The sequence below is a fragment of the Helobdella robusta genome (genome assembly GCF_000326865.2).
Source record: "Helobdella robusta unplaced genomic scaffold HELROscaffold_64, whole genome shotgun sequence".
Classification (NCBI taxonomy): domain Eukaryota; kingdom Metazoa; phylum Annelida; class Clitellata; order Rhynchobdellida; family Glossiphoniidae; genus Helobdella; species Helobdella robusta.
In genome coordinates this window covers 132,408-146,258 of record NW_008705358.1, presented here as the reverse complement: position 1 = coordinate 146,258, position 13,851 = coordinate 132,408, and the positions used below count along the sequence as shown (strand labels likewise).

General features: G+C 44.5%; 1 protein-coding gene across 1 annotated transcript in view; it reads left to right on the top strand.

Moving 5' to 3' along the window:
• Positions 1-12,772, top strand: part of HELRODRAFT_180677 (hypothetical protein) — a gene marked incomplete at both ends in the record, with an annotated part of 20,864 nt that extends 8,092 nt beyond the window's left edge. The window contains 35 exons of the mRNA XM_009029985.1: positions 25-239; positions 457-759; positions 904-1,035; positions 1,177-1,311; positions 1,467-1,928; positions 2,029-2,148; positions 2,327-2,455; positions 2,593-2,798; positions 2,863-3,254; positions 3,425-3,590; positions 3,705-3,901; positions 3,978-4,177; positions 4,289-4,444; positions 4,778-4,942; positions 5,222-5,302; positions 5,788-6,013; positions 6,134-6,453; positions 6,774-6,890; positions 6,985-7,098; positions 7,571-7,702; positions 7,845-7,994; positions 8,139-8,252; positions 8,588-8,685; positions 8,762-9,058; positions 9,240-9,407; positions 9,728-9,821; positions 9,950-10,096; positions 10,427-10,699; positions 10,817-10,922; positions 11,034-11,144; positions 11,373-11,524; positions 11,786-12,136; positions 12,208-12,342; positions 12,496-12,625; positions 12,745-12,772. Coding sequence (XP_009028233.1) covers positions 25-239; positions 457-759; positions 904-1,035; positions 1,177-1,311; positions 1,467-1,928; positions 2,029-2,148; positions 2,327-2,455; positions 2,593-2,798; positions 2,863-3,254; positions 3,425-3,590; positions 3,705-3,901; positions 3,978-4,177; positions 4,289-4,444; positions 4,778-4,942; positions 5,222-5,302; positions 5,788-6,013; positions 6,134-6,453; positions 6,774-6,890; positions 6,985-7,098; positions 7,571-7,702; positions 7,845-7,994; positions 8,139-8,252; positions 8,588-8,685; positions 8,762-9,058; positions 9,240-9,407; positions 9,728-9,821; positions 9,950-10,096; positions 10,427-10,699; positions 10,817-10,922; positions 11,034-11,144; positions 11,373-11,524; positions 11,786-12,136; positions 12,208-12,342; positions 12,496-12,625; positions 12,745-12,772 — 6,322 coding nt within the window. The remainder of the gene's footprint in view (positions 1-24; positions 240-456; positions 760-903; positions 1,036-1,176; positions 1,312-1,466; positions 1,929-2,028; positions 2,149-2,326; positions 2,456-2,592; positions 2,799-2,862; positions 3,255-3,424; positions 3,591-3,704; positions 3,902-3,977; positions 4,178-4,288; positions 4,445-4,777; positions 4,943-5,221; positions 5,303-5,787; positions 6,014-6,133; positions 6,454-6,773; positions 6,891-6,984; positions 7,099-7,570; positions 7,703-7,844; positions 7,995-8,138; positions 8,253-8,587; positions 8,686-8,761; positions 9,059-9,239; positions 9,408-9,727; positions 9,822-9,949; positions 10,097-10,426; positions 10,700-10,816; positions 10,923-11,033; positions 11,145-11,372; positions 11,525-11,785; positions 12,137-12,207; positions 12,343-12,495; positions 12,626-12,744) is intronic.
• Between the last annotated feature and the right edge of the window lie 1,079 nt (positions 12,773-13,851).

The window sequence follows — 13,851 nt, the reverse complement described above, 5'->3', positions numbered from 1 at the left end:
ACACACACGTACACGCGAACGCAGATGTTTCCACAGCGAGAAATGTATAACGGTGAAGCAGACGTGCGACGGCAAGCGGGACTGCGACGACGGGAGCGACGAGATGAAGTGTCCCCCCCTGGTCAACATCTGCCTCCTTCCGTCCTTCAGCTGCAACCACACCACAGCATGCGTCGGTGTGAGTCAGTTGTGCGATGGAGTCAATGATTGCTGGGATGGAGAGGATGAAGAAAACTGTGGTTCGTGTTGTTTTATGTGTGTGTGTGTGTGTGTTGCTGTGTAGTTGTTTGGTTGTTGTGTGGTTGTTTGTGTGTGTGGTTAGGGTGGCCAGTTGTGCCTCTGATTTGGTTTCATTTCCATGCCCTTTTGAAGTTTATTTGATCTCAAGTAGTTTTGTCTTGCGAAGTAAGCAATAAAATATGCAAGGGCACTTCAAGATGAACCGCCAATGAACAGATTCGAACAGGACGACTGCATCCTCAATAGTCTGCGGCTCTTCCTCCTTCCGCTGCCACAACAACCTTCAATGCGTCCGCCAATCAGCTCTCTGCGACGCTTGGCCTGATTGCGATGATTGGTCGGACGAATTGAACTGCCACCCGGTGCCTGCCCTCAACGTGACGTCATCGGCGGGGTCCAGGTGCCCTCCGAACATGCACCAATGTAATGATGGAAGCTGCCTGCATGAGGAAAGCTGGTGCGATCTGAAGAAAGATTGTGTGGACGGGTCGGATGAAGATGATGCTTTCTGTCTTACCGGTCGGTTGGTGGTGTGGTGGTTTTTCATGTTGTTTCATTAACAAGTTAGAATTCAACTGGCAAAGAATAAATTTTCAAAAGGCAGACGAAAATATTATCGAATATAAACAATTAAAAACACGTGCAAACGAACCATGACGCCAGCAGATAGCACACGTGAATGTCCGATGCAGTCGAATCGCAAGTGTGGGGACGGTCGCCAGTGTCTGGCGGGCCACTTGTTCTGCGACGATCACGTGCATTGTCGCGACGGCACTGATGAACATCTTGGCTGTGGTCGGTTTTACACCATTATCTTCGTCTTCATCGTCATCTTCATCGTCATCTTCAACGCCACCATCATCATCATCATCGTCATCACTGAATCAATGGAAGCGAAGTAAAATAGATAGATATGCAAATTAATAAATACAAAAGGTTCTCCAGATTGCTCGCTGGTTGAAGTGCGGTGCGAAGGCTCTACGAAATGCGTGCACCTCAGCAAACTCTGCGATGGTAAGATTGACTGTCCCAATGCTTATGATGAGAGTAGAGAGGTCTGTAGGGCTAAACGTAAGTTGTGATGCTGCTTTGATGGGGGGGGGGGGCTGGTGTTGATCGTCGTCATCATTATCATTATCATGGCTACCAACATCATCTTCATCGTCATCATCATAACCAAATGGCTACCATTATCATCTTCATCGTCATCACCATAACGAAAACAGCCATTGGGGAATGTTTGGAAGGTCAGTTGTTGTGCAAACCTAGCCAGGAATGCGTAGCTGCCCACAAGATATGCGACGGAATCATAGATTGCAGGGACAGAATGGACGAGAATGAAGAACTCTGCAGGAAGAAAAATTCAAAATGCCATCCTTTCCGTGAATTCGTCTGCAACAAAACTGCTGCATCTGCTGCCGCTGCTTCTGCTTCTAACAGAAAATCTAATAATGACAATAACAGTAAAAGCAGTAATAAAAATGATAATAATAATAATAGTAATAATGGCGGTAGTAGTAGTAGTAGTGGTATTAATAAAAGTATTAATACTGGATTTCCTGAATACGTATCAGACATGAGGAGAGTGAGTGACGTGGATGTGAGGTGCGTGAACAAGAGGGATTACTGCCTCAACTACACTGCAGATTGTGGGGATGGTCTGGACACTGAGAGGAAGAAGATGTGTTGTGAGTTTTTGTCATCATCATCATCATCATCTTTTTCATTATTCCAATTCAAATAATTTATCTCTTATTATTATTATTATTATTTTCATCATCTTGTTAGTTGTGCCAACGTGTGAGACGAACAACTGCAATGGTCTGTGCGTTCAAGACGTGATTGGTCACCATTGCGAATGTTACGGCTCTCTGGAGCACGAATCAAAAGCCGCCCGTATGTGTACAGGTACGTGATTGGCTGGTTGGTCGGTTGTGATTGGATAGGTGATTTGATGGCTGATCCTCGATGCCCTGTTCAAGAACTTAGTTTAATAGGCTGGCTGTTTGGAAGAATTTGATTGGCGGACGTTCATTTGCACCGACGATGAATAGCATCAATAAAATGAGCATAAAATGCATTCAAGATTACAATGGCTGTGAGGACAGGTTCTGCAGCCACTTCTGCAGAAGATCTCATGCCAATCATTTCATCTGCTCCTGTGCACCCAACTACACTCTCCAGCCCGATCAAACTTCTTGCCACGCTAACTCGTGTTAGTTTTTTGTCTCTTGGTGACTTCTTTATCCATTTATTTGTCTTTAACCATCCATCCATTCATTCATTTACTCGTTTATCAATCCATTCATTTATCCTCTATTCGTTCATCCATCTATCGATCCGTCTCTGCAGCGATTGAGCCCATGATCCTGGCTTCCCACAAGGTATCCATCCACTTGAAATCCATCAATGCCGCATCGGATAGGATAATTCTGGATAACCTGGTGAACGCCATCGCCCTCGATTACGATTGGTCGGAGCAGTTCGTCTACTGGTCGGATATCAGCACTCAGGGCAGCAATATTAGCAGGATCAGAGTTAATGGAACCGGCAGAACGGTAAGCATGCAAGCATATTTACAAACACACACACAAATATGACAGAGCTCATTAAAATACACAGCTGCTACATAGTTCGACACTACGCAGTCCAGACGGGCTTGCGGTTGATTGGATCGGAAGGAACTTGTACTGGTGCGATAAGTTGAAGGACACGATCGAGGTGTCCAAGTTGGACGGAAGGTACAGGAAGATCCTCGTTAGGGAGGGCCTGGAAGAGCCCCGGGCAATTGTGCTGCACCCATTCAAGGGTCTCCTCTTCTACACGGATTGGGGTGATGATGCCCACATTGGAAGAATGGGAATGGATGGGACAAACAGGAAGAACATAATAGGATCGGATGTTCTCGGCTGGCCCAATGCCCTGGTCGTTGATTTCATCGGGGACCGACTGTGGTGGGCCGACGCTAAGTTGGATTACATAGCCATGTCTTACCTGGATGGCTCTCATATTGTGTTAGTTGTTCTCTCTCTCTCTCTCTCTCTCTCTCTCTCTCTCTCTCTCTCTCTTTACTTTGCTGATTGGATGTTCTGTCTTTTCTTTCCTCCTTCAGTTATGATGGATGTGGTGGCTGTTTTGTTTATTGGTCGGGTTTTTTAAATGGTTTCAATGCTACCCTGTAAAGTTACCTGACAAAAGACCAGCTGCCGCACGTTTTCTCCATGTCTTCGTTCGACGACTTCATGTACTGGTCAGACTGGGAACACATGACCATCCAACGAACTCACAAGTTCGTCGGTGGCCTCAAGGAAGTTCTCTACAGCACTCAGCATAAGCCTATGTCCATACAGGTTCCCGCGTTCGATCCTTCGTTGCTTCGCTCGTTCATCGAGTTTTTTTTTTTATTTTCTTGGCTTCTTCATTAACTTTTCATCGTTACTAACATCGACGACGAACGACCTCAGATATTCCATCCAATGAACAAGCCCGAAAGCATCCACCCACGCTACCTGAACCCTTGTGACCCGTCAAGTGGAGCACCTCAATGTCCGCCCGGCTCCCTCTGCCTCCTGAAATATGGAGGTACCGAGAGGGTCTGTGCCTGCTCTGAGCGGCACTACATGGCCCAGGATATGTCTGCTTGCATCGCTAATTGCACGAAGTTTGTGGCCGTTGTTGTTGTTGTTTGGTGTTGTTGCCGGTGGTGGTGTCACTCATTCATTCATTCATTCATTCAGTTCTGAATTCATGTGCGAAGGAACATACAAATGCATTCCCAAATGGTGGAGATGTGACGGTGTGGATGACTGCGGTGACAATTCAGACGAGCCTGATGACGGCACGTGTCCGCCCTACCATTGTAAGTACCCAGGAATGTTCCAGTGCCACAATGCCAGCTCGCCCTACGACTGCTTACTTGCCAACTTGATTTGTGACGGTCAGTTGTTCGTTTCGTTTGCTTCGTTCTTGTAGCTGTACCCGCCTACAAATTATCACACCCACGCACACACACACGCACGCACACACAAATACACGCACGCACACGCAGGCGAGCGACAATGCAGAGATGGATCGGATGAGTTGAACTGCACAGCGCACTCTTGCATGGACACCCAGTTCAAATGCAGGGACAGGTGCATTCCACTGCCATTCAGATGCGATGGAAAGAATAACTGTCCGGACGGAGAGGATGAAGTTGATTGTCGTTAGTGTTTGTTGTTGCTGCTACTGCTGCTTCTCTTGACGGTTGTTGCTTCGTTAGTGCATATGTACTGGGAGTTGCACATGGACTGAGAATTCAGTGCATCTGTACTAGGTAAACAGGAGTTGTTGAGTTTGAGTGCGTGCCTACTAAAAGGGGATGCTGATTTGGTTTTGCATTTTTTGTACGAAGAAGATAATTAGTTTTGTGTTTTATGCTTGCATTGCAACCGAAATATTAATCATCATCATCATTGAACATCATCATCACCAACAAAATCGTCGCCATCATCGCCGCTGCCACGGCGACACAACGACACACCACCGACTTAAACAGCTGTGACGACCTGTGCGGACAACACATACCGCTGCAACAATTCCCACTGCATTCCATTCGTCTGGAAGTGCGACGGAGACGATGATTGTGGCGATGGGTCGGACGAGACTGAAGCTTGCAAGGTTGAATCATGCATCAAAAACTATCGCAAGTGTTCTGTTTCAGGTCTGTCTGTCTGTCTATATGTCTGTCTGTATGTATGTATGCTGTCTGTATGTCTGTCTGTCTGTCTGTATGTATGTATGCATGTATGTATGCATGTATGTATGTCTGCTGTCTGGTTGGTTGGTTTGTTGCTTGGTCGGTCTAGCTTAGACCGTCTGGCTGCTGTCGCGTGATGTTTTGAATAAATTATGATAATGAGATTATGGATAATTAAATGAATTTCTTTGTTTTTGAATAAATTATGACAATGAGATCATTGGATGAATTTCTTCGTTGCAGGCAGGTGCATCCCTGAGAACTGGTGGTGTGACGGCGACAACGACTGCGGAGAGGAAGATGGCTCCGACGAGAAGGAATGCCGTATGTGGCTGCTTCCTATTATTATCATTATTATTATCATCATTATTATCATTATTATTATCATTATTATTATTATTATTATTATTATTATTATTATTATTATTATTATTATGACTATCTCTTGTAAATTTTATTTGGACTGAACAAATTATGTTACGACTTAACTAATTCAGTAATATCATCATCATACGCCATCTATTGCGACAGACATTCAAATGTATAATAACTATATTAAGACTGATTACATTTCTCGTTGTACGCATCTTATATCTATAATGGCGAGCATCGTAGACTACTTTCTCATTTTAATTCATTTTATTTTATTTTATTTCATTGAATATTTATTTCGCCCCTTTTTGGAAAAAATAAAAGAGTTCCCATTATTATTATCATTATTATTATTATTGTTATTATTGTTTTTGTTGAGTAATTAATTAATTAATTAATTAATCAACCAACCAATCCACCAACCAATGAACGAGCAGCCACTCCAACATCACCACCGCCCATGAACGAAACAACGACAACTTTGAAATGCGACGACAACGAGTTTCGTTGCGCCAACACTGAAAAATGCTTGCCAGCGTACGTGAAATGTGATGGAATGAACGACTGCTCTGATTGGTCGGACGAGGGAGGGTGCGTGCCTCCATGTTCTCGGGGCATGTTCCAATGTCGCACCCGTCAGCAGTGTGTCCCGCAGAAGAAGAAGTTTGTCGTTGTTGTTGTCGTTGTCTGTGTTGTTGTCTATGTCGTCGTTGTCTGGGTTGTTGTTGTCTTTGTTGTTGTTGTTGGGGTGATTTTCATCATCACTACCATCATCATAATCAGATGTGATGGATGGAAAGACTGTTCAGACGGATCGGATGAGATGGAATGCAATCGCGAATTCAAGTGTTATTATAGAGATGACGAGAGGGATTATGATTATGATGTCGTCTACCCTGACGATGATGATGATGATATTAGTGATGATGGTGGCAATGGTGTTCGTCGTTTCGATCGTTTCGACCATTTCCGCTGCAATGCAACAGCAGCAACGACAGCAACTACAAGCGCCACGTGCATTCTCAAGATGTACGTGTGTGATGGTTGGCCGGATTGCACTGATGGGTCTGATGAAGTTAACTGCACGCATGCCAGCTATCCAAGTTGGTCTTGTTGATGTGATGTGATGATGATGCTGATGATGATGATGTTAATCTCAATCACGAATCACTGCTGGCAGTACAAACACACCTGACACACACGCACCTACAAACAATGCTTACTTGCTTACGTGCTTAACGAATGGCGTGAACAAAAACACTGCACTCTCTGAGGTTGTCCTCAAACGATTCAAAAATTTTCGCAAATATCGCAATATTATAACGGGCGCTATATAAATGGTCAGTTAATAATAATAATAATAATAATAATAATAATAATACTTACAAACAAACATACAAACAACAAACAAACATGCACACAGATTGTTCAGCAGCGCATGGGAGGCAATGCAGAGATGGGCAGTGCATTCCGAAGTTGTGGTTCTGCGATGGAATGTTCGACTGCATCGACGAGTCCGACGAAGGAGACGAATTTTGTTGTGAGTTGTCCTTCTTTTTCTGCTGTTGTGTTGTTTGTATGAACTTTGAACTATCCGCAACTACAACAACATCTACCGAAAACAACAACAACAGCCTCGCACACCTGCTACCCTGGCTACGAACAGTGCGACAGGAACAAGTGCTACATGTTGGAAGCTAGGTGCGATGGCGTCAATCAGTGCAAAGATGGCACCGACGAAATGCATTGTGAGTTGTTGTTGTTGTTGCTGCTGCTGATGTTGTTGTTGCTGCTGCTGATGTTGTTGTTGCTGCTGCTGATATTGTCGTTGTTGCTGCTGATGTTGTCGTTGTTGCTGGTGATGTTGTCGTTGTTGCTGCTGATGTCTTTGATGTAAAGAATGTGTGGGTGGTGGTGGTAGTGATGGTGTGAATGTTGTGTCTGTGATCGCTTGGATGGTGAGACTGTAAGCTGCTTTTTGTTCGATGTTACTGCAAACTAATGGAAACATATGGCTTGTTCTGGAGAGGCACAACTCTGCTTGGAGGGCTGCCTACCTATCAGGTAGATCGATGCGATACATAACATGGAAAGGTGTAAGAACTCCACAATGGTCAACCTGCTTCTTATCATTAAATTTCGTTTTGATTCGTGCGCTTTGTTTTGTTGATGTTATTTGTTGATGTTGTTGTTGTTATTATTATTATTCATGTTATTCAGGCGAGCGGGCGAAAGAATGTTCGCCTGATGAGTTTCAGTGTAGGGATCGTTTGAATTGCGTCAGTCAGTACAAAGTGTGCGACCTCGCCAACGACTGTGAAGATGCCTCCGATGAAAATAATTATCTATGTGGTCAGTTGGTTGTCCTTGTTGCTGCTGTTGTTGTTGTTGATGCTGTTGATGTTGTTGATGTTGTTGTTGATGTTGCTGTTGTTGCTGATGTTGTTGTTGCTGTTGTTGCTGTTGTTGATGAATTTGATGTGATCGTTTACAGCTCATCACCCGATAATCAACAAAGTATGCAACACATCCGAAGCCTGTCCTGCCGGGTTTGAATGCACGCTGCGCCACATTCTCGCCAATCAGACAACTTGCGGTTGTCCTTCTGATTATAGGATGAATGTCTTCACTCATAAGTGTGAAGGTAGGTCGGTTCAATGATTGGTCGGTCGGTCTTGAATAATTTTTCAAATAAATTTCATTTTAAAATTAATAATACAATTGATGAAAATAAACTAACAATGAAAGATAATAAAATTGAAATGATGTGAAACAAAAAAATGTTAAGATGCATGCGACAGTGGCTCCTACTGCACGCACGCCTGCCACAAGAGTGTCTGCCTCTGCGACTATCTATTCAAACTTGTGAAAGATAAGAATGGGAAACCTGCCTGTGCTATCGGTTTGTATGGGTGTCGGTATGTTGGTCTTTGTTTGTTTGTTTGTGTGTGTGTCGGTGTATGTATGCACGTAGTTATGTTAGTGTATGATGCACGTAGTTATGTTAGTGTATGTATGCACGCAGTTATGTTAGTGTATGTATGCACGTAGTTATGTTAGTGTATGTATGCACGTAGTTATGTTAGTGTATGTATGCACGTAGTTATGTTAGTGTATGTATGCACGTAGTTATGTTAGTGTATGTATGCCTGCTTGTCCGTTTCTATCCATCTCTGCATTTAATTAATTCATCCATCCGTTTAATTCACCAATGCATGCATGCATCCCTGCAATCAGACACATATTACAAGTTGCTGATGAGCACTGATACCGGGGAGATTTTTTCATTCGGCCCCACAAACCAGACGAGATTGCACTATTTTAACCAGATTAAGGTTGTTTCCACCACCATCATCTTCATCATCTTCATCATCACCATCATCATCACCATCATCATCATCACCGCAACAGTTTGATCAACTTGGAAGCACAAAAGTAAGAATAACCGCAATGGACTACGTCGTGTCCACCATCTTGTCATCCCCACCCCCTTCTCCACCACCCCCGCCACCATCGCCACCACCACCCTCATACTACTACTCGCGTGAAACTTCATTCCCGAGTTTGTTGAGGTACCCAGCGGGGCAGACGGCGTACGGCATCGAGCTCTTCTTCTGCAGTCTGTTTGATGGCAGCATGCACCAGGCCCACGTGGACGTCAACGACGACGACTGGTCCAGCCACCACCAGACCCCCCCTCTGCTGGAGGTCCCTATTTGTCTCCTCAGTCGCTCGTTTACTTCTTTGCCTGTTCATTCGTCTCTTCATACGTTCATTTGTCTCATCGTTCATTCATTTATTCATTCTTTCTTCCTACCTTCAATTATTTAATTAGTTCAATAAAACATTTCGGTAATTTGAACTTTTTAATTTATTTTCATCTCATTAGTCGCGGAGAATCTTTCCGACACTCATGGATGACATGTCCGTCGATTGGCTGACGAACAACATATACGCCACTGATTCATTGACCAATCGAATCATGGCTACAGACTTTCACGGAAGAACAACGGTTGACATCATCACTAAGAACATTGAAACACCAATGGCTATCAAAGTTGATCCCATTGGGAGGTTGGTCGGGTGGTTGGTTAGTTGGTAGGTTGGTTGGTTGGTTGGTTGGCTGGTTGGTTGGTTGGTTGATTGGTTGGTTGGTTGGCTGGTAGGTTGGCTGGTTGGTTGATTGGTTGGTTGGTTTAACAACTGATGAACAAATGTACAAAACCCCGCAACAACAAACAAAGGAAATTGTACTGGACAGTTGTGGGCTCACATGCACGCATCGAATCATCAAACTTAGATGGTACTAACAGACGAGTCGTTGTAAGTTCAAAAGTCATTTGGCCGTGTGATCTTCAATTTGATCATTTGACCCAGAGGTTATTCTGGGTCGATGCCAAGAAGAATACGGTTGAGAGTGTTAAAGTTGATGGGACTGATAGGAGGAAGGTCTTTGCATTCCAGAAGTCAGGTGCGTCTCCATTCAAATGTTCGTGCACGCCTCAAAACGTACGCCTTAAAACATATACACGATATTAAATGAACGTAGCAAACACACACCACAGCACACCACACCACTCTGACAACTAACATTTTCAGACGACGGCAAACATTTGAACATGCCAGTTCGTCTGGACATCTTGGGAGATTACTTATTCGTACTGACGCACAAACCGTGCTCCATCTATTACATACACAAGTTTGGAACTGTTCTGGGCGATAAATGGCTGAAGTTTAAAAACAATAGTGATGAATTTGGGGTTTTAATGGAAAGCTGTCCAGTTAATGTTGATAGAATCATGTTGGTGCATCCGTCTAAAAAGAATCATTTCGATAATGGTTGGTTGGTTGGTTGGTTGGTTGGTTGGATGATAGATAGATTGATGTTTCAGTTGAGTGATTGGTTTGTTGGTTGGTTGATTGCTGGCTGATTCACTGATTGACTGACTGGCTGGTTGGTTGTTCATCATCGGTTGGTTGATAAATAAATTGTCCACATGATGACGAGGAACGCCACAAAACCATCTGAAGGCAAAATTTGTAACATCCTCATCCAATCCAACTTTTCCAAACAAGCAGTAGCCCAACTGAACCCCTGTTTGAAAGTGGATTGTGGAGAGCATGGGATGTGCGTGAACGTGCCCGAAGGAGCGAGGTGCATGTGCGCCACGGAGTATGTCTGGAACGAAACAACATCTTCCTGTCAGTTGAAGTTCGATCTGCTCTATCTACTTCTGTACGGGCCTGTTTGCAAAGATCATTGTTACAATGCTGGCAACTGCTCCCGAGTCAATGGTCTGGCCAAGTGCAAGTTTGTATCTCTCGTTTGCCTGTCTTCTTGTAGATGCTGTTGGTGGGGCTGGCTGGCTAGCTGGCTGACCAACTGACTGACCAACCGACTGACCAACCGACCAACCGACCGACCAACCGACCAACCGACCGACCGATCGCACAGATGTCTGGCAGGTTATGCAGGGGAACGTTGCGAGCATGACCTGTGCGCAGGATATTGCGTTGAGAAGCACACCAATGATAAATGTACCGTCAACCATGAGGAGGTGCCTGTGTGCCGGTAAGCGTCTATGCGGTCGTACACACGTACACACATACATAACGTGCACAATTGCACACACACACAGACACACACACACACACACACACTCGCATTCGTACGTACATGCAGTTGCAAAGATGGATACATTGGAAGCAAGTGTGAACACCATCAATGTGATAATCATTGCTACAATGGAGGAAGTTGTTACTTCAATCCCGTCAGCAGGAATTTGAGTTGTTTGTTAGTTGCTGTTGTTGTTGCTACTGCTGCTGCTGCTGCTGTTGTTGTTGCTACTGCTGCTGCTGCTGCTGTTGTTGTTGTTGGGATGATGATGATGATGATGATGTAGATGATGGTGTGACGATGATGGTGTTAATGATTGCGCCTGGAGGGGAATGATGAAAGGGGTGGTGCATCATAAATTCACAAATTCTAACAACAACAACGACGACGACAACAACAACACAGATGTAGACCCGGGTACTTCGGCGACGCATGTCAACGATCCTACAAGCACAACAGAACGACAGCATGTGACCACGTGACCTGCCACAACAGCGGCACTTGTACAGTTGATGCTCATGGGGATGTGCACTGCAAATGTTTGGCCGGATATACAGGTCTGCTGCTGTCGCGTGTGGTCTGCCGCTGTCGCGTGTGGTCTGCTGTTGCGTGTGTGTGGTTTGGTGGGTTGTCAGTAGCAATTGTTGCATTTTCCTATTTTTTGGTGTGCTCCTCTGTAGTTTGCTAGGTAGGAAGGACCACATTTCGTAACTTTTCAGGCACCTACTGTCAAAAGTGTTTCATCGAAGTCAAAAGCAGCAGCAGCAGCAACAAGAACAGCAACAACAGCAGCATCAACAAACCAACCACAACATCAGTACACAGATCAATAACGTGCAACAAATGCTACCACGCGTGCGCAAACAGCTCTTTAAATTCGTGCCATCAATCACACTGTCAACATCATCCCCAAGTCTTCTGCTCGCGAACTGCCGGCCACAACCTCGCTGCTGATTTTCATGCGGCATTCTTTTGCAGCTGTCCGCCTGGCTTTGTTAATTTGTGCCGGACGAATGGCAGGAATACAACCACCAACAACAACAACAACGACAACAACAACGACAACAGCGATTACGACCTGAGCGTCCTAAATGCCCTGACCGATGACGATGAATACTGCACTGGCTGCATTGCTGTCTGTGATTATCATTGCAGTAAGCTTGGCACTGGTTAGTAGTGGTGGTGGTGGTGGTGATGGTGATGATGGCGTTGACGGTGAATATGATGATAATGATTGCAGCTAGTTGTTCTATGGACGAGATGAGCGATAATGTGAAATGCAATTGCAAACGTGGCTGGTCTGGGGAGTCGTGCGACCTGTGTGGCCAGGACGAATATCGCTGCAGCAACAGAGGAACGTGCAGGAATGTGGACGGTACGTTGGTTGCTGCTCTTGTTGCTCTTGTTGTTGCTGCTGCTGCTGCTGCTGGCGTCATCATCATTATTTTGTTTCTCTGCCAGTTATACCTCATCCGTTTATTTACCAATCAACTGATCATATCACATCACTCACCGATCGACCAATCAGACGTGATCACGTGTGCATGCAGTCCCGGTTTCCATGGCAACCAGTGCCAGATGGATGGAGGTTGCTCGTTGGTTAGATGCCAGAACAATGGAACGTGCTATAAGAAGAGCGAGATATCTTACCAGTGCTTGTACGCTTCTCATTTGCATAATTTATGCCGACTTATCCGAGCTATTTTTTTCAATTTATGCAGACTTATTCACACAGTCATACACACAGACACACACACAGACACACACATACAAATAGACAAACAAACAAATATAAACAGATGTGACGCGTATCACAGTGGAACTTTTTGCGAAATAAAGGAGATAGGTAGAGGTTGTGAGTTGTCGTTGTCGTCGCGATGCTTGAGTTGTTGTTGATGTTTAATCTTTAATGCTGCCAACTAATGTTGTTGTTGCCATTTTCGGGGATGATGATGATGACGATGATGATGATGATCTTGCGAAATATATTTGAATGAAGTTGCTAAACCCGTGGATCGTGGCTTTGCATGGGAGGTGATGATGATGATCATCATCGTCGTCGTCGTCGTCTCGATCGCTCTTGTCGTTGCTGCCATCATCTGGAGGAGAAAGCGGTACGTAAGGACGAGGTGGTGGTGGTGGTGATGATGATGATGATGATGATGATGATGATGATGATGATGTTGATGATGATGATGCTGTGATGTTGATGATGATGATGCTGTGATGTTGATGATGATGATGCTGTGATGTTGATGATGATGATGCTGTGATGGTGATGATGATGCTGTGATGGTGATGATGATGATGCTGTGATGATGATGATGCTGTGATGTTGATGATGATGATGCTGTGATGTTGATGATGATGATGCTGTGATGTTGATGATGATGATGCTGTGATGGTGATGATGATGATGCTGTGATGGTGATGATGATGATAATTTGTTACTAAAAATAGCAGCGGGGGCTACGGACACCGGCTAATGGATGGTTCGGTCGGATCGAACGTTTCAATTGCAAACCCCATGTTTGCGAAGGAGGATGATGATAATGATGACGACGACGTGGATGGTTATGATAATGATGCCGTCTATCTCGTCACAACTAGACCCGTTTGTATTTGTATCATCATCTTTTATTTGTATTGTCCCTCATGCTTATTGTTAGGGTATCTGCTGCTGCATCGTGTTGTATCTGCGTCGCTCTGTGCATTATGCTGCATCGTGCTTCCTATCGCACCGAATGTTTGTTTGTTTGTTTGTTTGTTTGTTCGAAGCTTGGCCATTTTGAAAGGCCAAACAATGCAATCCCTGCTTAAGCCATGACATTTTTTGGGTTCCAGTCTAATGATTGTTGGTTGTTACCAGCGAGACCAAGGCAGC